At 40.3% G+C, this 22,308-nt stretch overlaps 1 protein-coding gene across 8 annotated transcripts in view; it reads left to right on the top strand.

Moving 5' to 3' along the window:
• Positions 1–58: 58 nt before the first annotated feature.
• The window catches only part of chst8 (carbohydrate (N-acetylgalactosamine 4-0) sulfotransferase 8), a 198,578-nt gene continuing 176,328 nt past the window's right edge, over positions 59–22,308 (top strand). For 4 of the 8 annotated variants that reach the window (XM_084124931.1, XM_084124929.1, XM_084124930.1 and 1 more), the window contains exon 1: positions 5,329–5,361. In XM_084124931.1, coding sequence (XP_083981057.1) covers positions 5,332–5,361 — 30 coding nt within the window. In that variant the 5' untranslated portion in view covers positions 5,329–5,331. Of the gene's footprint in view, positions 388–1,336; positions 1,357–5,328; positions 5,362–12,482; positions 12,570–22,308 lie in introns of those variants that run through there. The other 4 variants (XM_084124934.1, XM_084124936.1, XM_084124932.1 and 1 more) reach the window with 4 other exon arrangements.

Genomic DNA, 22,308 nt, shown 5'->3' with positions numbered 1-22,308 from the left:
CTCTCTCTCCCTCTCTCTCTCTCTCTCTCTAAGAGGCGGCGCATGCACTCATTCGTCTGTACTGGGAGTTTCAGTTCCGATCCTCTTCATCACACAGAACTAAACCTGCAGACAGTTTCCCCGCGGATCCCGCGCGCGCGCGCACTGCAGATGCGTGAACAGTTTTGCGGTTTCCTTCCACAAAGACTCACAAAGGAAATTTATATACACATATATATCAGACACGCGCATCATTCCGACGGACCGAACCGGGTCTGGATCATCAGGCAACAGGAGGATCTCAAACACAGTCCGAGTGGATGTTGAATCGCGCTTTCCATGGTGCTGAAAATGATCTGATCTGATCCCAGTCCCTCATCATCATCATCATCGTCAGCATCTGCACAGGTTGGTTCCGATAGTTCTATTGTCTTCCTGCACAAAAGGATTTATTTCACTTGTATGAGAAGGTGGTTAAACATCTCACAGCCCTTACACAAACTTACCATGCTGACCACACGTTTTCGACTAAATACTATACTTGTTTGCATTAGCTTACTTTAAAACTGTGGCACAAGGTTTTTAAGTCTATTTGATTGATTTATGACTGTACAATAGTAACAGTAACTAGTATCTATGGCATTTCACCACACTATGGTATGGTTTCCATGGTAAACTTTTTGTAAGGGTGACGTTATGCTCAGGTTACTGACAGTCTGCAGAATGATTCAGTTGTTGAATATACCAGTGGGCTTTAATTGATTCCAATATGGGTCGTTTTACAACTCAACATTTTTAGGATTTTGAGAAATGAAGGTGCTTCTCCATCAGGATTCTGTTCATGCACAAATAATGTCACTTCTTCCATGATGATCACAAAGAAATCATGCATGTTCAAGTGATTTTATTGTTGCAAGATGCAAGGACTTACCGGTCATCATGGGTGAGACTCTTTAAACAAGTTGCCAAAGTTATTCATTTGAATTCTGAAGCGTGCATGGACTTCAAATGCAAGATTAATCTTTGATGCGTAAGATTTTCATGAGTATCTGCTCTGTAGATGTTTTTAATGTTGTGCAGTTCAAGATTAACTCAGATAGATTCAGTTACTGGATTGCAGTGTTTTGATAAATGTTAAAATTTCAGACTCTGCAATTCAATTTTGAGGTCAGAGCTTGAAGTTTTTAGATTTATAAAACTAGTGGTGCATTTATCCAGCACACATGCCCTTCGATATTTTTTCACTGCTTTGTCATTTTTGAACACGCCACATTAATTCAAGGATGCTCTGATTTACATTGTAAAGCTGTGTAGAAGCGACAGCCGTGACATCGGTGTGAGAAACATGACGAATGATGCTGTCAAGCTCCATCGGTGGTCAGTCAGGTCGCTATCCGTCCTTCTCTGCTGTAATTTAGATTCAGACTGTGAGAATGCTCCTGTCAGGACTATACATCATGTATCCAGAATGAAAGAAAAAATCAGCAAAACCTGCAGCGTCTGTCATTGAACTGGAAAGAGTGAGTGCGTGTGTAAAATATATAAAGAGTCAGGTCAAGTCAACTCACCTTTTATTATACAGCACTCTTTACAATACAGACTGTTTCAAAGCAATATAATGCAACAAAAGAGACTTAATGAAGTTCTCACTTTGGTTTCTTTGTGTCAGTTTCTGCTAAAAATAGTAACAAGCGTAGCTCAAGGAGTGGAGCATTTCAACGCCGAGATCAAGGGTTTGATTTCTCGGGAAAATATACTAATTTGTGTGAGTTATTTGGCAAAATGACAGTTTCATAGACACCAAGAAATCAAAATTGACAATTCAAAATTTTAATGGAATATTGCAATTATTTATCCGTGCACATCATCATTTTTTTTTAAATGAATGTGCCTTGTATTCTATAATCATTTTTTCCATGATGACGTGTTTTCTGGTGCGAGGGCGGGGCAACCTGTCACTCACATGAAATCCACCAATCAATTCCCCACAGACAAAATCAAGCCCCGCCCCCATTTGTTCTTGTTCCAGAAGTGTTTTATTCGTACATACGTCACAATACGGAAGGAAAGACTGCTGTACCTTCCACTTCATGCTGTCTTTGGTGTCAGTTTGAGACGTTGCTCTTGAGGAACATCTGAAGAACGTCTCAATCCACTCTCTGTTGTCTCTGGTTGTTGTATTGCTAGCTTGAGTCGTTGTTAGCAAGCGTTGGGCTGGAGCTGCTGGAGCTGCTGGTGTACCGCGGGGTCTGACGCACGCAGGCTGCGCTGTCAGGTTGTGTGTGTGTGTGTGTGTATGGAGAGTCTCAGCGCTGGCAGGAACACACAGTCACACTCCAGATGGCTCCCACGTTCCCTGCGTTCCCACAGACCTGAGGAAAGATCCGCTCCAGACTCCGCAGGGGAGCAGAGCTGCATGCAAAGCGTTTGTGTAGAACCGTGTTACAGCGTGCATGTGGATATGCTCCTTTAAAGAGGACATTATTCTGCTTTTTCTACACGTTCATCTTTCTTTAGTGTGTAATGTAATGCTGTATAGAGTTATTCTCTATATCAGCGTCCCTGAAACGCCTCCATTTGTATTCTTGAGTTTCTTCCGGGAACGAACACGTCACAATATTCCTCTCTGGTGCTCTTCGCGTGACGGTCAAAAATGACTGAAATATTTTTTTTCATTTCAATGAAATAAATGTACTATATTTTAGTATTTATAATGTATTTTACTTAATATTTTGTATTTTTAGGGGATTTTATGGTACTAAATTATATTTACACTGCATTTATAATCCATTTCTACACTTTTTGAGCATAGAACTGAAAAGTAAATTTCCAACTTAAACTGCGGTAAATCTTGAATGCTTTAGAGCACAGACTTCATTTTGATCTCTTTTCAAAGACGACACATGGCAGATTATTGGTGAAGTGAAAATTTTTAAAAAGTGAACTTAAAAAAAGTCACAGAATTTTACGTTTATTGTTATGAAAAATACATTTATATGAAATATATTTTCTACGGAGCCCCTAAAGGGACCTTTGCAAAAATAAAAATATACAGACTTTCTCGTGACCACGTGAAAGTCTGTATATTTTTATTTTTTCAAAGGTCCCTTTAGGGGCTCCGTAATTTTCAAAAACATGAACTCTAAAACTGTGAGAAAATCAAAGCAATAAATCTAAACAAGTTGTGTCCAGAAATTGAGGTTGATGTCTCAAAAAATTAGCTTTTAGTAAGTTTTGTTTGGCTGCAGTACCAAACGCCTCCACTAGAGGAAATTCGTCTCCCATTCATTTCTAATGCGCTCATTTATGACCACGAGGAGCACAAGTGTGACTGTTTATTTCAGGACCATTTAACCTTTTTGAATCATGTCCATGATTTTTGTGTTCACACAGCAAGTGCCAAAACCTTTATCAAGTTTCCTACCATTCCGATGAAGAATTAAAAATTAAAAAAGCACCAGAGGATAATTAATGCGCAGAATAAAGGGGCGGGGCCTGGTTGAGTTAGTTAGTAGTGTGTTAAACTGGCGGTTATGGAAAGGGGCGGGACATTTCCCAAACACACTCGAAGCGCTCGACCAATCACAACACACTGCTCCAGCCGACCAATCAGAGCACAGTGTGCAGGAAGTAAACAGAGCGTTACTGACAGACTGGGAAGAGAGGAGCTGCAACAATGGAGAATATGAGGAAAATAATCAACATTCAAGCAGGAAAACCTGTTCTAGTGGAGCTCAAAAACATCAACACTCTGAAAAAGGGCATAATAGTTCCTCTTTAATATCTGTGCATGCAATGGGAATCAATGGTACACATTTGCATAGACTCGAGTTACTTTAACAGATTAAAACGAGGCTGGAGATTCACCCGCACGTGCATATGAATGTGTGCATGCTTCTTCATTACTTAATCTCGATTCCTTTAATTAGATAAATATGGACTTGAAGGGAGCAATCAGTCTTGTGTTCATGTATTGATTTTCAATACTAAATTACATTCACTTTCTTCTGTGCAACTGAAAATTGAAGCTTAATTCGCTAAATTTGGGTTTAATCAAGATAAAATACTTTCCTCCATTAGAATACACTTTAATCAGGTTTGATAGTCAAATTTGCACTGTAGAGAAGAGCATTTGTCCCGAATGCATTACTGAACTGAATGAGGATGGCAGAGACAGAGAGAGAGTGTCTTCAGATGTGTTTCTGGAAGGAGGCCTGGGCTTTCAGATGAAAAGCTTCTTATTTCTATCTGGGTCCTTTTCAGCTCAACAAAAAGCCATTAACCATTTAGATAAAGAGGGAACAGACCTGCGTCAGTTCACTGTAGGGATATGAATATGAATATGAATGAGATTCTGCATGCAGTGGCATTTCACACCTCGTTTATTTTGGTGTTAACAAATAATGATGATATTTGCAAATGATGATGCATGTGTACTGTACTTCAAATCATATATAAGTATATTTGTCATTACTGTACTTGCAGAATATAATATAACAAAAGCAAAGCAAAAGACCACTTAGGCATACTTAGAAAATACACTTTCATGGCTATTTTTAACAAACGTGAAGTTTTTTTAGTTTTTTTTAGTTTTTTTTTATACAGTACTGTGCAAAAGTCTTAGGCATGTTAATTCCCCCCCCCCCAAAAAAGGTTTTAAGTCAGTTATTTCTATCTTTTGCTGTAGTGTGTCAGTAGGAAATATCAGTTTACATTTCCAAACATTCTTTTTGCCATTAATTGTAATAATCCAGTGAGATTTGTGTATGCACGAGGAGTCTGACAACAGCCGGTATGATCTGATCTCACCATCATCGAGTCCGTCTGTGATTACATGAAGAACCAGAAGAAACTGAGACAGACTAAATCCAGAAGAACTGCGGGAACGTCTCCGAGACGCTTGAAGAAACCTTCCTGCAAAGCTACAGTACTGTGAGAAGCACTGGCACTTGTGTTAAAATGCTGTAAAGTGAGAATGCTTTCAAAAATAAAATCACAAATTGAATTTATTTATGATTTAACTTCTATTAACTAATTCAAATCAATATATGGTGTAACGACCCTTTGCGTTTAAAACGGCTTTTGTCCAGGTACACAGTTTTTCAGGAAGCTTTGCAGGAAAGCATATTAACTATTGCACAGCGGTTTCAGATTCATCGGTTATTAGAGAGCAACTATGTGTGTTTTCGGGAAGTTGAAGTAGAGTCTGAGCTTTGGAGAATGTCTTCAGTGGCGTGTTGTGTGTGTGTGTGTGATACGTAAAGTCCAGGTGTGTGTCAGACACAAGGCTTCTGCAGTGGAAAGAGCCACAGCGTGACACACACTTCAAAGAAAGAGAGAGAAAGAAGAAAGATGAGGGACGCATGGAGGAGCGCACGCAAGGTTTGTTTTAATCCAGCACAGCTGTTGTGTTTGTGTACAATCTCCACTCTGATGAACAATGAATTATTTCTCTTCTGGCTATAAACACTCTCTGCCTTAAACGTGTCGAGTTTCGGGCCTGGAGTTTCTGCGCTGCTTCATGAGCTCAAATAACCCTGCGTTCACTCCCACTCATGATCGTAACTGAATCAACAGATAAAACGGCCTCTCAGAGTCTATAGAAACACATTAGAGTTCCTACAGCAACACAACATCTGCGATGCAGCGGAAACAAAATGTGCTAAAATTGCATTTTGTGCAGCCAGTGGAAAACTATCTATGGTGTATTATTAGATTAAATGATTTATTATTCTTTTTGAAATAATAGTTGCTCTAATCAAATAATCCAACGTAATCGAAAATATTTAAAAATATATATTTTATATTTTTATTTATGTATATTCATGTTTGTAAATGTTATTTTAGATGTAAAATAAGATTTAAAAAGCAATATATTTATTTAATATATTATATTTTATTTATTTCATTATTATTTATTATTAATGTTAGATTTTGGATTATTTTATTAGAGGGTTGAGATTTGTTGGAATTTTATTATCGTTTAAAAGAGCCGTTGTATGAGAACAATCTGTCTGATTTTGGCTTTGATTTGACTTGTTCACCTGCACATGTTTTATAGGCGTTCATGATAATGAGTTTTTGCACCAGCTGTTTGCATTTGTCAATCTTTGTCTGCTTTCTTGGAAATTTCAGATATTTCATACACACACACACACACACACACACACACACATACACAGAGATTCAGATACATACACACACACACACACACACAGATTCAGATACAGACACAAGCACTCACACACACACACACACTCACACTCACACACACACACACACACTCACTCACTTACTCACACACACACACACACACACACACACACACACACACACAGATTCAGATACAGACACAAGCACTCATTCACTCACACACACGCACTCTCTCTCTCTCGCACACACACACACTCACTCACTCACTCTCACACACACACACACACACACACACACAGAGAGATTCAGATACAGACACATGCACACACTCACACACACACACACACACACACACACAGATTCAGATACAGACACACTCACTCACTCTCACACATACACACACACACACACACACAGAGATTCAGATACAGACACACGCACGCACTCACTCACTCACTCACTCACACACACACACACACACACACACACACAGAGAGATTCAGATACAGACACACGCACGCACTCACTCACTCACTCACTCACACACACACACACACACACACACACACAGAGAGATTCAGATACAGACACACGCACTCACTCACTCACTCACTCACACACACACACACACACACACACACACTTCTTTTAACCAAAACCTAAGGCAGTATTGCCTATGTTGCAAAGATAATAATTCAATAATGCATTCATTCATGCACACACACACACACACACACTCACTCACACACACACACACACACACAGATTCAGATACAGACACACTCACTCACTCACTTACTCTCACACATACACACACACACACACACACACACAGATTCAGATATAGACACACGCACGCACGCACTCACTCACTCACTCACTCACACACACACACACACACACACACACACACACACACACACAGAGAAATTCAGATACAGACACATGCACGCACTCACTCACTCACTCTCACACACACACACACACACACTTCTTTTAACCAAAACCTAAGGCAGTATTGCCTATGTTGCAAAGATAATAATTCAATAATGCATTCATATTATCTATATTAGCCTTTCCATTCAAGGCTCACTATTTTTAGAAGCTCACTATTATTTGGAACAGAGTTTGAATCATGTCCATGTTTTCAGAACAAAACCTTCAGCAAATTCAGTATCTCAAGAGCTCATGTAAGTGTGTGAGAGTCTGCCGTGTGTGTGTGTGTGTGTGTGTGTGTGTCGTGGAGCCATGGAGGCGTTTGAGTCCAGTGCTGTTCCGGACAGCTTGTCTGCGAGTCGGAAAACTCTTCCCCCCCACATCACCTTTAATGAGGATAAAAGGTCAGAGCTTAATTATTCATCTGGGATGTCAGACAATTCCCCAAAGACTGAAGTTTAGAGCCGCTAGTGTGAATAATACATGAAGCTTCTCCTCTCGGTTTCAAACTGTGTGTTTGCTTGTTTTCTGTTGGATATCTGGTCAGGACTCGGTTCGACCTCTGCTGTCACTCCCTGATCAAACTTCTAGAAAACACCTGAGAAAATTAGCACACACTCCTCCAAATGAGCCAGTTCTGTTGTGTTTAAAGCTACACTGTGTAGGATTTTCTCCCATCTAGCTGTGAAATTGTTTATGACTACCAACTGAATATTACTTTCTAGTCCCTCCCATTCCGAGGGCGTTTTAACTCTTACGGTGGCCGTATTAATTCAAATCTGCCGGCAGTCGCGAGTAATCTCCCCCTCGCATTCGTCACGGTGTCACTGAGTGTAAAACGTGAAAGGCGAAGCTTGAATTTCCAGGTTTGTCCCTCTTTGGCTAATGTATTTTCAAGATGGAGGCGCAACATGGCTTCCGCCATTCGAGTGACTCGCTCGTGTGTATTCTAAATGGCAGATTCTACGCTTACGAGAATACTTAATTAGTTGGTACAAGTAATTACACATTAATGAGCACATATTTTTGAAAGAACAAAGTGTTTTTTGCTAAGAATCAACTTTAAAAATTACACAGTGTAGCTTTAAGGGTGCGTTCACATGACAAAGATGTGCTTAAAACGGAGAAGTTTTTCCTTTGAGTTTTCCGCGTACAGACGACACCATTCTCAAAACGATCCCCATTCACACGGATCCGCGGAAACGACTAAAACCCCTGTATTCTGCTGCCAGGCCACTAGATGGCGATGAAACACTATAGATTGAACACGTAATACGCATGTGCGTGACGTCATCGTCTTCAGAGATTTTTGTTTTTGTTGTTTATACAGAGACCGTGTGCGTTTTCAGGCACCCAAAACGCCGTTGTCGTGTAAATGAACGGCCAAAACGCATAAAAAGTTTTACGTTTTTAGTCGAAAACGGTGTTGTGTAAACATCCCCTTAGGCCGTGTGTCCACCAAAGCATTTTTTTTTTACACGGCTGGCGTGTTTTTTCAATTGTTTTCAATGGGAGCGCCGCGTTTTTAAAACGCCATGAGCGTAACGAGGCGCTGAGTTCAAGAAATCAACACGTATGTCTGTGATTGGCTGCATTGCTCAACGCTGCAAACATGTTATAAATAGAAACTCGTTTTATTTATCATTTAGTTTTAGTTATTCTTGTTGCTTTTGTGCAACATATGAATAACAATTTATTTGTTTTTAGATGTTTTATTTTTTCGATATTTCTATTTTGCGGGAGTCCCATGAATCGTTTTATTCTCCCGCAACCCACACACACACACACACACACGAGTACCTTACGCCCGCACTCGGCATCAGATCTAAGAGTGCGGGTCTCTACGTCCATCGACTGAACAGCGTTTTCTCGACATGTTTCCGTGTTGTTGTTGCTCGATCAGCATCGATGTTGTCTGGGATTGGGCAAAAGGAGGGCGGGATGGTGTGCAGAGTTTGGGACTGGGACAGAGTTTGTGCATTTGTCTGTGGATTGACTGTATTGAAACTTATATGGTAGTTGCATCGCCCCTAGACCTCTGCTATCATGAAAAAAAGCCCGGAAATTTCATTTTTGACAATATGGGACCTTTAAACAGCCGTGGATGAGGAGGAATTATGAATCTGCTCTGCTAGACTCAGTGAGGTAAAGCAGCTTTGTTAAGCTTTGAGAGTGTTTGTGTTGGCAGAGGAGACGGCAGCAGATATCAGCACTATTAATGTGTATTAAAGGGAAGAATAGCGTAATGTGATACGCTCGGAAAAGGATTAGAGTGGGAGAACAAGGAGAGGGAGAGTGCAGGAGGAATACGCCACAACCAGAGACTGTAAAAAAGATGGATGACGCCCCTTCACTCTCTTCCATTGGTGAAAAGTGAAGCCACCAAAGTCCTGACATCTTGCACTGATCTGGGACCTGCTTCTGCGCTTTAGTGAGTGTGTGTGTGTGGAGCCGAGGTATCAAGGTCCCGCCCTCACTCCCACAGAAACGGTTAGTACAAAGTTTACTGTGTGAAACAAATAGTTATGGACATAGCTCCAGTCTCATCCCGAAAATCCCCAAAGAAGTCTGTTGGTGCCTCGGTGACTTTGTTTAGAGAAGCTGTCAATCACAGCTGTCAATCATGACGTCACATTCCGGTTTTATAGCATCAAATAACAAAACTAAGATCAAACTTATTTAAACACTTAATCTTAAATCAGCGTGATAAAAACTACCTAAAATGACAGAAAACATCTTGTCTATCAAACAAAAAAATGTTTTAATTTGAAGTGTAATTTGATTTTGTTTCCATCGAGTCCATTAGACTTCATGGGGAGGCGGGGTTTATGAGCTATACTGGGACCAGCCACCGGGGGGCGATCGAGACTCTGGGTTTATGAGCTATACTGGGACCAGCCACCGGGGGGCGATCGAGACTCTGGGTTTATGAGCTATACTGGGACCAGCCACCACCGGGGGGCGATCGAGACTCTGGGTTTATGAGCTATACTGGGACCAGCCACCGGGGGGCGATCGAGACTCTGGGTTTATGAGCTATACTGCGACCAGCCACCACCGGAGGGCGATCGAGACTCTGGGTTTATGAGCTATACTGCGACCAGCCACCGGGGGGCGATCGAGACTCTGGGTTTATGAGCTATACTGGGACCAGCCACCGGGGGGCGATCGAGACTCTGGGTTTATGAGCTATACTGGGACCAGCCACCACCGGGGGGCGATCGAGACTCTGGGTTTATGAGCTATACTGGAACCAGCCACCGGGGGGCGATCGAGACTCTGGGTTTATGAGCTATACTGGGACCAGCCACCGGGGGGCGATCGAGACTCAGGGTTTATGAGCTATACTGGGACCAGCCACCGGGGGGTGATCGAGACTCTGGGTTTATGAGCTATACTGGGACCAGCCACCGGGGGGCGATCGAGACTCTGGGTTTATGAGCTATACTGGGACCAGCCACCACCGGGGGGCGATCGAGACTCTGGGTTTATGAGCTATACTGCGACCAGCCACCGGGGGGCGATCGAGACTCTGGGTTTATGAGCTATACTGGGACCAGCCACCGGGGGGCGATCGAGACTCTGGGTTTATGAGCTATACTGGGACCAGCCACCACCGGGGGACGATCGAGACTCTGGGTTTATGAGCTATACTGGGACCAGCCACCGGGGGGCGATCGAGACTCTGGGTTTATGAGCTATACTGGAACCAGCCACCGGGGGGCGATCGAGACTCTGGGTTTATGAGCTATACTGGGACCAGCCACCGGGGGGCGATCGAGACTCTGGGTTTATGAGCTATACTGGGACCAGCCACCGGGGGGCGATCGAGACTCTGGGTTTATGAGCTATACTGGGACCAGCCACCGGGGGGCGATCGAGACTCTGGGTTTATGAGCTATACTGGGACCAGCCACCGGGGGGGCGATCGAGACTCTGGGTTTATGAGCTATACTGGGACCAGCCACCGGGGGGCGTTCGAGACTCTGGGTTTATGAGCTATACTGGGACCAGCCACCAGGGGGCGATCGAGACGTTTTGGCTTCACTTTTCAGCACTTGCGCAACACACTTGGCCACAACCTGTCAGTCAACACACTGTAACCAATGAGGAGAGAGGGCGGGGCTTACAGTGATCCATATATGGCATTCCCATCTTTGATGTCTTGCTCATGGGCACAGTTGTTTTTGAGCCAATCACATGAACATTAAATGTCATGTGACTGACTCATTATACCATTCAAATATATGGGGTAATTTTTTTTTTTTTTTTTTTTTTTTAAGAAACATTCTTTTTATACGTATATATGTATGTGTAAGTATAAGTATTGCACATATATATAATTATATATGTACATATAGTTTCTCTTTATGTATGTGTGTTTATATAGGTATATGACATGTATACGTATGTATAATTTGTATGCATTCTTATCAAGTTAATTTTATTTAGTCATTTAATTTAATATTTTCTTTTATTTCCTCGAGTTTATGTATTCATACGTTTACATGTCTTTAATTACGTATTCAGTACAACATGTTTGACTTGTACTTATAACATTCAGGAATGAGAGCAACGTGAAGTCTCGTTTCAACATCGTATTGCTGTTAATGGTTCCCTGTTTAATAAAGCTTAATAAAAAATAAAAAAAATCTTAAAAAGAAACATTCTTTTATTCAGCAAGGATGCATTAAATGGATTAAAAGTAACAGTAAAGACATTTATAATGTTACAAAAGATAATATTTCAAATAAATTCTGTTCTTTTGAACTTATTGTTCATCAAAGAATCTTGAAAAATAAAACGTATAACAGTTTCCACTAAAATACAAAAACTGTTTTCAACATTGAACATGCATTTATCATCAATAACAAATCAACAGACCAACTAATTAACATGGCCAAGGTTAACTCCAACCCTCAAGTGTAAAATTAAGTCTGAAAATCTTGAGAATATTGATTACTGACATGATTGATGTCAAATGTTCTGCATCGTATTCAAAGAGAGATTTGAGAGCTTCTGCACAGGAGAAATGTTCCCTGAGGAACTTACTTTCTGTGTTTGAAGAGCAAAACAAAATATATGACTTTCAGAGGACATTGAATATTGCGAAAAACTTTTTCTTATCTTATTTCAAGAGCTCGCATAAAATAGTTTGGGCCTCTTATGAGCCATTTCAAAGAATAATGTTGCTTTTTGTATGTTGACATCAATACGATCCTGGCTGAGATGAGAAGAACTCAGCGATGTAAACACACAGTTATCGCAAACACGAGGTATAAGCTTATTGTGTTGTGTTCGGATGATACAGATGTTTAGTTGATACCAATAAAATTGGAAAAATGACAGCAAAAATGAGAGATTTGTTTCCACTCTGTGTTTAATGAGGTTTCTGTGTGGTTTTGCATCGTCAGGACTTCTGCAGGAGATAATGCCCTTATTTCCCAGTGTGAAGTCGCCCTGCACGCACTTACTGACAACACTCATTCATCTTCTCACAGGTAGAGGTGTGTGTGTGTGTGTGTGTGTGTGTGTGTGTGTGTGTGTGTGTGTGTGAGAGAGAGTGTTTGTATGAGAGAGTGTCTGCGTGCATGCGTGTTTGTGTTCGTGTGTGTGTGTGAGAGAGAGAGTGAGAGTGTATGTGTGATAGTGTGTGTGTGTGTGCGTGCGTGCGTGTGTGCGTGCGTGTGTGTGTGCGTGCGTGTGTGTGTGTGTGAGAGAGTGCGTGTGTGCGTGCGCGCGTGCAAGTGTGTGTGCGAGTGTGTGTGTGTGTGTGTGTGTGTGAGAGAGAATGTGAGAGTGTGTGTGCGTGTGCATGCTTATAAGAGAGTGTGTGTGTATGTGTGTGTGTGTGGGTGTGAGAGAGAGAGAGAGAATGAGTATGTGTGTGAGAGTGTATGTGTGTGAGAGTGTGCGTTTGTGTGTGTGTGTGTGTGAGAGAGTGTGTGGTTGTGAGAAAGTGAGTGTCTGTGTGTGTGTGTGTGTGTGTGTGTGAGAGAGAGAGAGTGTGTGTGTGTGTGTGTGTGTGAGAGTGTATGTGTGAGTGTGTGTGTGTGTGTGTGTGTGTGTGTGTGTGTGTGTGTGTGTGTGTGAGAGAGAATGTGAGAGTGTGTGTGCGTGTGCGTGCTTATAAGAGAGTGTGTGTGTATGTGTGAGAAAGTGTGTGTGTGTGCGCTTATAAGAGAGTGTGTGTGTATGTGTGTGAGAGAGAGAGAGTGTGTGTGTATGTGTGAGAGAGTGTGTGTGTGTGTGTGAGAGAGAGTGTTTGTATGAGAGAGTGTGTGCGTGCATGCGTGTTTGTGTTCGTGTGTGTGTGTGAGAGAGAGAGTGAGAGTGTATGTGTGATAGTGTGTGTGTGTGTGCGTGCGTGCGTGTGTGCGTGCGTGTGTGTGTGTGTGTGAGAGAGTGCGTGTGTGCGTGCGCGCGTGCAAGTGTGTGTGCGAGTGTGTGTGTGTGTGTGTGAGAGAGAATGTGAGAGTGTGTGTGCGTGTGCATGCTTATAAGAGAGTGTGTGTGTATGTGTGAGAAAGTGTGTGTGTGTGTGCTTATAAGAGTGTGTGTGTATGTGTGTGAGAGAGAGAGAGAGAGAGTGTGTGTGTATGTGAGAGAGTGTGTGTGTGTGTGTGTGTGTGTGTGTGTGTGAGAGAGAGTGTTTGTATGAGAGAGTGTGTGTGTGCATGCGTGTTTGTGTTCGTGTGTGTGTGTGTGTGAGAGAGAGAGAGTGAAAGTGTATGTGTGATAGTGTGTGTGCATGTGTGTGTGCGTGCGTGCGTGCGTGCGTGTGTGCGTGCATGCATGCGTGTGTGTGTGTGTGTGTGTGTGTGTGTGTGAGAGAGAGTGCGTGCGCGCGTGCAAGTGTGTGTGCGAGTGTGTGTGTGTGTGTGTGAGAGAGAGTGTGTGTGTAAGAGTGTGTGTGAGAGTGTGTGTGTGTGTGTGTGCATGTGTGCAAGACAGCACAAATCTGATCTTTCCGTGTCTGCGCTAACCAGGAAAAAACAGGGAGCTTTGGGAAGTGTATCCAGTGATCTGAGAACAGTTGGTGTCCATCAGGGGAATTGAGATGTGAACGCCGGTGTGCAAGGTCACACAGATCTGTGTGTGTGTGTGCGTGTGTGTGTGTCACTCCTCGCTGTAGGACCCTTTAAACTGTAACTCGATCTGAGGCGTAGACACCTGGTGTCAGTGTGTTGATCAATTAGGGCTCCATGTCGCACTTAACTTAATTACAACCATTTATTATGGCCTAGCGAGCTCTAATCAGCCAGCTTCGGCAGCGCGAAGATTATTCTTATTCAGAAATATCGAGTCAAGACAAATGTATTTGTTTAGTGCTTTTCACAATACATATTGTTTCAAAGCAGCTTTACATGTTTATGGAAGCCCGTTTCCAACACACACACAAAAAAACATGCTTTGGTAAATCATTATTATGAGATGAATCAATGAGTTAAAATAGAATAGTCATAATTGTGACAAAAATAGTTAAAATTATGAAATACTAAATCGCAGTTATGATACAAAGTTATAGCATGTCAAAATTATGACCTAAAAAGTCAAACATGTGACATTCAAAGTCAAAATTATGACACAATAGTCTAAATTATTATTAGTCTGTTCATAATTTCGACTTATGTCATTATTTATCTCATAATCATACCTTTGACTTTTTTTATCTCATCATAATTATGACTTTTTAAATCACAATTTCAGTTTCGATTTATCATTTTTTTGGCTTTTTAATCTCATAATTTTGTCTTTTTATGTCACAATTTCAACTTTTTATGTCATAATTATGAATTAGTATGTCATCATTTAAATGTTTTATGTCAAAATTATGATTTACCAGGGCATATTTTTTTTCTTATGTGGTGGAAATGGGCTTCCATGCATGTTAATATCTTCATGCCTTATAATCACATTTATTAGATTAGATCTGGGCTATAATAATATACTGTAGTTTACATTTTGTGATAATATAAGCAATCAAGCACGGCTATATATGTATGTAAATGAAGTTGGGCATACTTGTATATCAAAATTTAGAGCTGGGTGATAATACTGTAACAATATTAATGTAATAATTTTGTGACAATATCAGCAGTGTTATGCTCTATTTATTAGTAGTGTTTTTGTTTATGATAGCTGTATTGTGCAAGATATTTCATTTTTTGCCCTTGGTGATGGACATTTAATGCACAGAGCTTAATTTGAATATAAAGCTTAAATTGAATGCTCAATTTTATGCCAAAAAGTAGAGATATCTTAAATGATTACTTACTACTTTCATGTTTAACAGGTTATTTAATTGTTTCATTCTAGTGATATAGTATGTTTACGAGCTGCTTAATTCATACAAATGAATAAAAATGAATGAATTAAAACTAAATCCATAAAATGATCACCTGACAGAACCCTTTAAGGTTCCATACAGAACCTTTTCTTCTAAGGGCCGACAGTCAAACACGTCAGCTCATGTTTACATGGAAATCAATGGAAAAGTAGCGCAGTGGAGTGGAAAACTGTGTTGTTGTTCATTGACAGTGGTTTACATCGCTCGTTTAGCCTCAGATCACCAGCTCTCGTTGAATATGCATCAGTAGCAGAGTGCCATCCCACATTTGGCTTCTTGGAGTTCGGGAACAGCTGATGACTCATTCTTTGAACCGTGTGCTTCTGAATTTTGTAAATGGAGTAAACTTCACAGACTGAGTGGAGAGGGAATGTGAAACAGACAAGATAACATTATAGATTTTAGAAATGGATATAAACATGTTTACCTTGGTGTTGAAGGGGGAGGAGAGAGAGTGAGCCAATCAGCAGTAGGGGGTGTGTCCACTCATGATGGGGGAGGAGAGAGAGTGAGCCAATCAGCAGTAGGGGGCGTGTCCACTCATGATGGAGGAGGAGAGAGAGTGAGCCAATCAGCAGTAGGGGGCGTGTCCACTCATGATGGAGGAGGAGAGAGAGTGAGCCATTCAGCAGTAGGGGGCGTGTCCACTCATGATGTGGGAGGAGAGAGTGAGCCAATCAGCAGTAGGGGGCGTGCCCACTCATGATGAAGGAGGAGAGAGAGTGAGCCAATCAGCAGTAGGGGGCGTGTCCACTCATGACAGAGGAGGAGAGTGAGCCAATCAGCAGTAGGGGGCGTGTCCACTCATGACGGGGGAGGAGAAAGAGTAAGCCAATCAGCAGTAGGGGGCGTGTCCACTCATGACAGGGGAGGAGAGAGAGCCAATCAGCAGTAGGGGGCGTGTCCACTCATGACAGGGGAGGATAAAGAGTGAGCCAATCAGCAGTAGGGGGCGTGTCCACTCATGATGGGAGAGGAGAGGGAGTGAGCCAATCAGCAGTAGGAGGCGTGTCCACTCATGATGGGGGAGGAGAGAGAGTGAGCTAATCAGCAGTAGGGGGCGTGTCCACTCATGATGGAGGAGGAGAGAGTGAACCAATCAGCAGTAGGGGGCGTGTCCACTCATGATGGCGGAGGAGAGAGAGTGAGCCAATCAGCAGTAGGGGGCGTGTCCACTCATGATGGGGGAGGAGAGAGAGTGAGCTAATCAGCAGTAGGGGGCGTGTCCACTCATGATGGAGGAGGAGAGAGTGAACCAATCAGCAGTAGGGGCCGTGTCCACTCATGATGGGGGAGGAGAGGGAGTGAACCAATCAGCAGTAGGGGGCGTGTCCACTCATGATGGAGGAGGAGAGAGTGAGCCAATCAGCAGTAGGGGGCGTGTCCACTCATGATGGGTGGATTTTTAATTGTATTAGTTTTAGTTAATGATAACACTAATCCATTGTTGGCTTTTCTAAAGTATTCCAAATATTCTTATGAAACAAATTTGGAAGTAACATTTAAATATTTATTTTTTAAAGAGTAGATGTTTAACTAGTGACTGTTCCTGAAAATGTGTGTATCATCGTCTGATCATTGGGTTTCTGTGTCTGCAGCTCGTTTACTGTCCTGCTAATGTGTGATGGCATGAATATGGGACATCTTTTTTTTGGAGTGTCATGAATTATTCTCCTCTCGTAAAGAGCCCAGACTCCCTTCAGCAGGTGTGTAATGTTCCGACTGAACGCCACATCAGATCTCATCACACCAACGTGTGTGTTCAGCGTGTGAGAGAGAGTGACACTGAGAGAATGGTGGTTCAGAATCTCTACCTTCTCAAGGGCCTCATTTATAACCGTAGCGTACGCACAAAACAGGCCCCGAAAGAGGCTTTCACTTCCGATGCATAAGTTGTGTTTTATAAAAACAAACTTGACGGGAAAATTTGCGCACATGTACGCAAACTCTGATCATGCGTACGAACAGTTTTGAGACGGAGCAGTTTGGCGACACCGATGGTGATCTGAGGGACTGACGGCTAATGAAGGAAAACCACTAAATCTTCATTATGAGCCCTAATCATAAATACAGTGCATGTTTAAATAAATAAAATAATGATTTAAACTATGCTTTAGGCTACATCTAATATACACATTTAGATTAAATATGTCATTCTCATTAATGGAGTTAAGCACTTAAATTACATGAAATCATTACCAAGAAGTTACAAAAAAATGTATATTATAAACAGAAATATTTGTAGTGAATGCTTTTGAACACTTTTCCTGTGGCATGCTGTGTTTTAATGTTTTAACTACACCGATGATTGCTTAGTGCATGTTATGGTCTGAGGAAATATTTGCGCAAATAATGATCAATAATACACAATAAGGCCTATCTGTTTCCATTAAAAATATAAAGAAATTAAAAATACTATTTGGCCAGCAGGAAAAGATTGAGAAAAACTTTTTATACTATTATGATTTATTATTAAAAAACAAGGCAAGGATAGGCTACTAAATGAATTTTAGAAATGTAATGTGACGCACATCTGTATCTCATATTTTCCAAATGTCTTGTACCGTTAAACATGTTATCACGTGGATGAATATGCATATGCAAATGATATGCAGATGAGGATATGCATAGTAAAACTAGGCGTTGTAAGCTCCATATATGGTTATTTCGGGGAGGAGACGCATGTGTGCACAATCTTCCGCTAACTGGTATTTATAAAGTGAATTCAGCGCAGGTTCTGGTGTACGCACGCTTTTGTAAGTCTGAATATTTTTTTGCGTACGCCATTTTTGGCTTTCGGGCGCACGCACACTTCTAGTAAAGATCCTACACACAGGTTTATAAATGAGACCCCTGGTGACGCTGCTTCTGTAATGACATGTAACTGACTTGTGAACCCACTTTTTTTTTTTACATAATCAGCTTTGCTGGGCTGCATTTGATCAGCGGAGAGAGAGATCAGCTAATTTCATTCTTTGGAGAGTCTCTTTCGGGGTTTCCAGTGAAGAAATAAAGTCACCAAAATGATATATTTAAAAATGTTTTCCTTGAAAAACATTCTTCATGCCTTAAAATATCTTGACTGTAACTTGACACCCCTGCCTCATTTAGTATGCGTGGTTCTATGAATATGCAAATGAGCCCCGCCTCCACTCACTCACTCAGCTCAGAGATCCACTGGTTGACGATCACACGTTGATCTGATTGGTTACAAGGTAGTTTGTGACGTCAGAAACACCAGCGATTTCAAAGCGTGTTTTTGAGACTGTCTTTGGTTCACTGCAGTTTTAAGGAGGAAATACTCAGCAATGCTGTCGACTTATGAATTTACACATGGTTAGTCTTAAAGCATATTAAAAACATCGCATAGACACATAAACAACATTAAAAGCTGGATTTTCACCACAAGACCCCCCTTAAGACAAGTTAACACCAAGAATGAAAACTATAATGATAACTGTAACTACAGTATATAAGCGTTCACACCAGCAGACGATATCGTTCTCTTATTATTTCGCACGCTGCAGTTTATGTCGTCTGTCTCTAAATCCTCGAGCTCTTTAAAGCAGGGAGGATTCTGATTGGCTGTCAATGTTTTTATCGTTCATCAGCTGGAAAAAAAAATCATTCTGAAAGTGATTTCAATGATATTGTTCCTCTGTGCCGTTATAGTATAGTTGTATAATTCTTTTATATTTAGATTGATTTTTAGAACTATATCTTTATCGATATCGTCCTGTTAATGTGTTTGAACGCGAATAAATTATGATTTTTGATAAGTTGGTGTTTTTTCATTAAGGATCTGTATTTCATAATTCTAATAATCATACATTGTAATCCGAGAGTTTAATGTTGCTGCGATTTGAACGACTCCTGGCTCACACGAGCGGAACAAACGTGTGGATTTCTCATTCTGTTCATCAGCAAACACTGCTGTAGTTTTCGAGACTCTTGACATGGCTCCGTAAACAACCACCCACAGCATCACGACGGCAACGTTTGCATTAGCAAGCTCTGCTTGAGTATTCCTCAGGAAATGTCGTTATTCTCCCGGTCGAGCTGCAAGACTCTGTTAGCTCTGTGTTTAATGTTTTGGTCATAGTGCTCCTTGGGGCCCGGCATTCATATGCAACACACCATTATATTTTTCATTACCTAAAAGCACTAAGTAATGACCATTCAATACATGGGGCCATTGTACATTTAGTTAATCTGTAAACCACAAAAGCGAGATGGACGTTGCAAGGTCACACAGACTTACACAAACACACAGTCTCGTCCATTTAAGTAATTATTAGAAAGGTTCAATACATTCCCGCATTATCGCTGAGAGCGATTATTGCAAAGCTGATTTACTCCAGTTTATACACAAGGCGCTTATTGAATGTGCTTTAGTTGTTGGTGGAAAGTGGTAAAGCCATCTGATTGGATGGCTGACCTGTCAATCATGCCTTTTGAGCTCTGTGATTGGTGTCTTCAACACTGTTATCACAACTTTTTATCTTTAGTAAAATCAACGTAATTAATGTGGTTTAGATAACATAATATTTTGAGTTTCTATTAATTAAACCAATTTCCTTCATTGTATTTCCTCAAATATTTAATTTCAATGAACTCAAAATGTTAAGGCAATCAGGTAACTTTTTTAAAGGCACAATATGTATTTTTTTTGCTTTAAAAATATAAAAAATCACTATATCTATGTTATATATTTTTTAAAGTTGTGTATTTACATTATCCCGACAGTTCCAATTAACTTCTAAATCCAGAGAAATTAATATTTTAATTCGAAGACACGGACCGTGTCTTTATTTCCGTTATGTCGCAGTCAATGGCGTCATATCCGCGTTGTCCCTGGTTTCCGCTCGTGCTGCCATGGTAACCAGAGCTATGAACCAGAGCCCTCTGATAGTAACCAAGACGACAGACGTGGACCACTGTAGTTCGCAATGTCTATCTGCACGCTGTTGTTGTTTCGTTCAAACATTATGGACCATGGCAAGCAGACTTTGGATAAAAAAGGAGAACTAAAACAAGAATCAATATCAGCGCGGTGTTTTCGAGATGCCGAGAGCTCCCATAGACAGTATATAAACGAGAGCTCCACGTCCGAGACTTCGACCGCTCCTACATGTACTTTATTAAACAGTTGAGCACATTTACATAAAACTAATCAATGTTATATAGTTCAACAATGATAACATGTTAGAATATGATCTGTATGTTATTCTAATGTTGATCTAGCTTAACGTTACTGCTAACGTTAGTCTCATACAGACAAACTAACACATAAGTTACATTTCAACACATTCAAATGCAGTTTAGTGTGATAGTGTAATGTTAGACCAGGTGAAACAGCGCTGCGTTACCTCACAAGTTTAATTTGTCTAATAAACTGACCTGTGAGTAGTAATTCTGCGTGTAGTTCGGTAGAATGAAATGTCCATATTCCTTTTATATCCGCGGGACTCACGTCGCGTTTGGAGCGGTTTGGAGCTGATAGCTGTCTCTTAGCAATCCCGAACTGCTTCATATCATAGTCATGATAAAAGCATCGATGTATTCAGTCATCCATAAACATTAGATCGGTCGGCTTGACGTTGACGACAAGATCCATAATTCTTAGCAAATGTTGCGTCATCAAACTACGCCTTTGTTATTGTTAATAGGTTAGCGACCCCTAGTGGAGAAAAAATCCCATACTGTACGTTTAAGTTAAACCAACAATATTTTTTTACTGTGAATGTGTATTTGACCTTTTGCATATTTGCTTGTGTGTGTGAGTGTTCAGTGATCAGGTTCAGAATCGCTGTGAATGATCCGTTTGTTCGCAAACGTCTGCTGTGTTTGGAGGACGGACAGAAGCGGGTCTTTCCTGACAGATGTGTGTGTTTGCATTGACTTTGACATCGGGCGGACTCTCTCAGGTCTCTGCTTCACCTCGGTTTACCAGAATTGACGGGCCTTGTGGTTTAAAGTCAAACCTGATTACACATCTGGCCGCTGAGGTGTGGATCAAATGTCCGACTCGGATTCGTTGGTTCAGCAACACAGTGCAGCGAAAGAGTCATTCAGGACTCATAGCATGTAAAAGAAAATACTATAGTGTTTAATATATAACCCATACACACACACACACGCGCACACACAATATGTAAAGTACTACACATTTCCATATTATTATTTAATATATAGTTATTCATTAATTCGTAAATAAAATTAATAATTTTGCTTTTAATTTTGCATTTTAATTTGAACCATTTTACATTTTATTAATTAAATCATGTATTTTTAATTAATTAAAAAAAAATCAAGCAGATTAATAATTTTATTTATCATTTTATGAATTTTTATTAATCTTATTATTTTTATAATTCATTATATAATTAAGAAATAAAACTAATTTATACTTTTCATTTAATATTTTAAGATATTTTTAATCACATTTAAAAAAAAACATATTCAAGTCGATTAATAATTGTATTTATCATTTACATACATTTTACATGATTTACATTTATATATATATATATATATATATATATATATATATATATATATATATTATATATTCATGAATTTAATTTTTTATATAAATCTTTAAAATTTTGCATATATTTTTCAATTTAGTTAAACTTTTTGACTGTCAGATTAATCACAATAAAATATTCAAAATTTTCTTATAATAATTAGTTGTATTCATTAATTAATAATAACTAATTAATACTTTTATTTTTCATTTAAATTAAATTAAAAATAATATGATTTTTTTATTTTTATTTTTTATCATTTTGTTTGGATAGTTTGTCCAGCGCCAGTGAAATCTGTTACTCACACAGGAACAGACCTTGATGTTGCTACAAATAATTCATCAGCAGAAGACACTCGGG

This window comes from Abramis brama (assembly GCF_963993115.1).
Source record: "Abramis brama genome assembly, chromosome: 9".
Taxonomy (NCBI): Eukaryota; Metazoa; Chordata; class Actinopteri; order Cypriniformes; family Leuciscidae; genus Abramis; species Abramis brama.
Note: the sequence above shows the minus strand (reverse complement) of the source record. Positions and strands in the feature narration are given on the sequence as shown.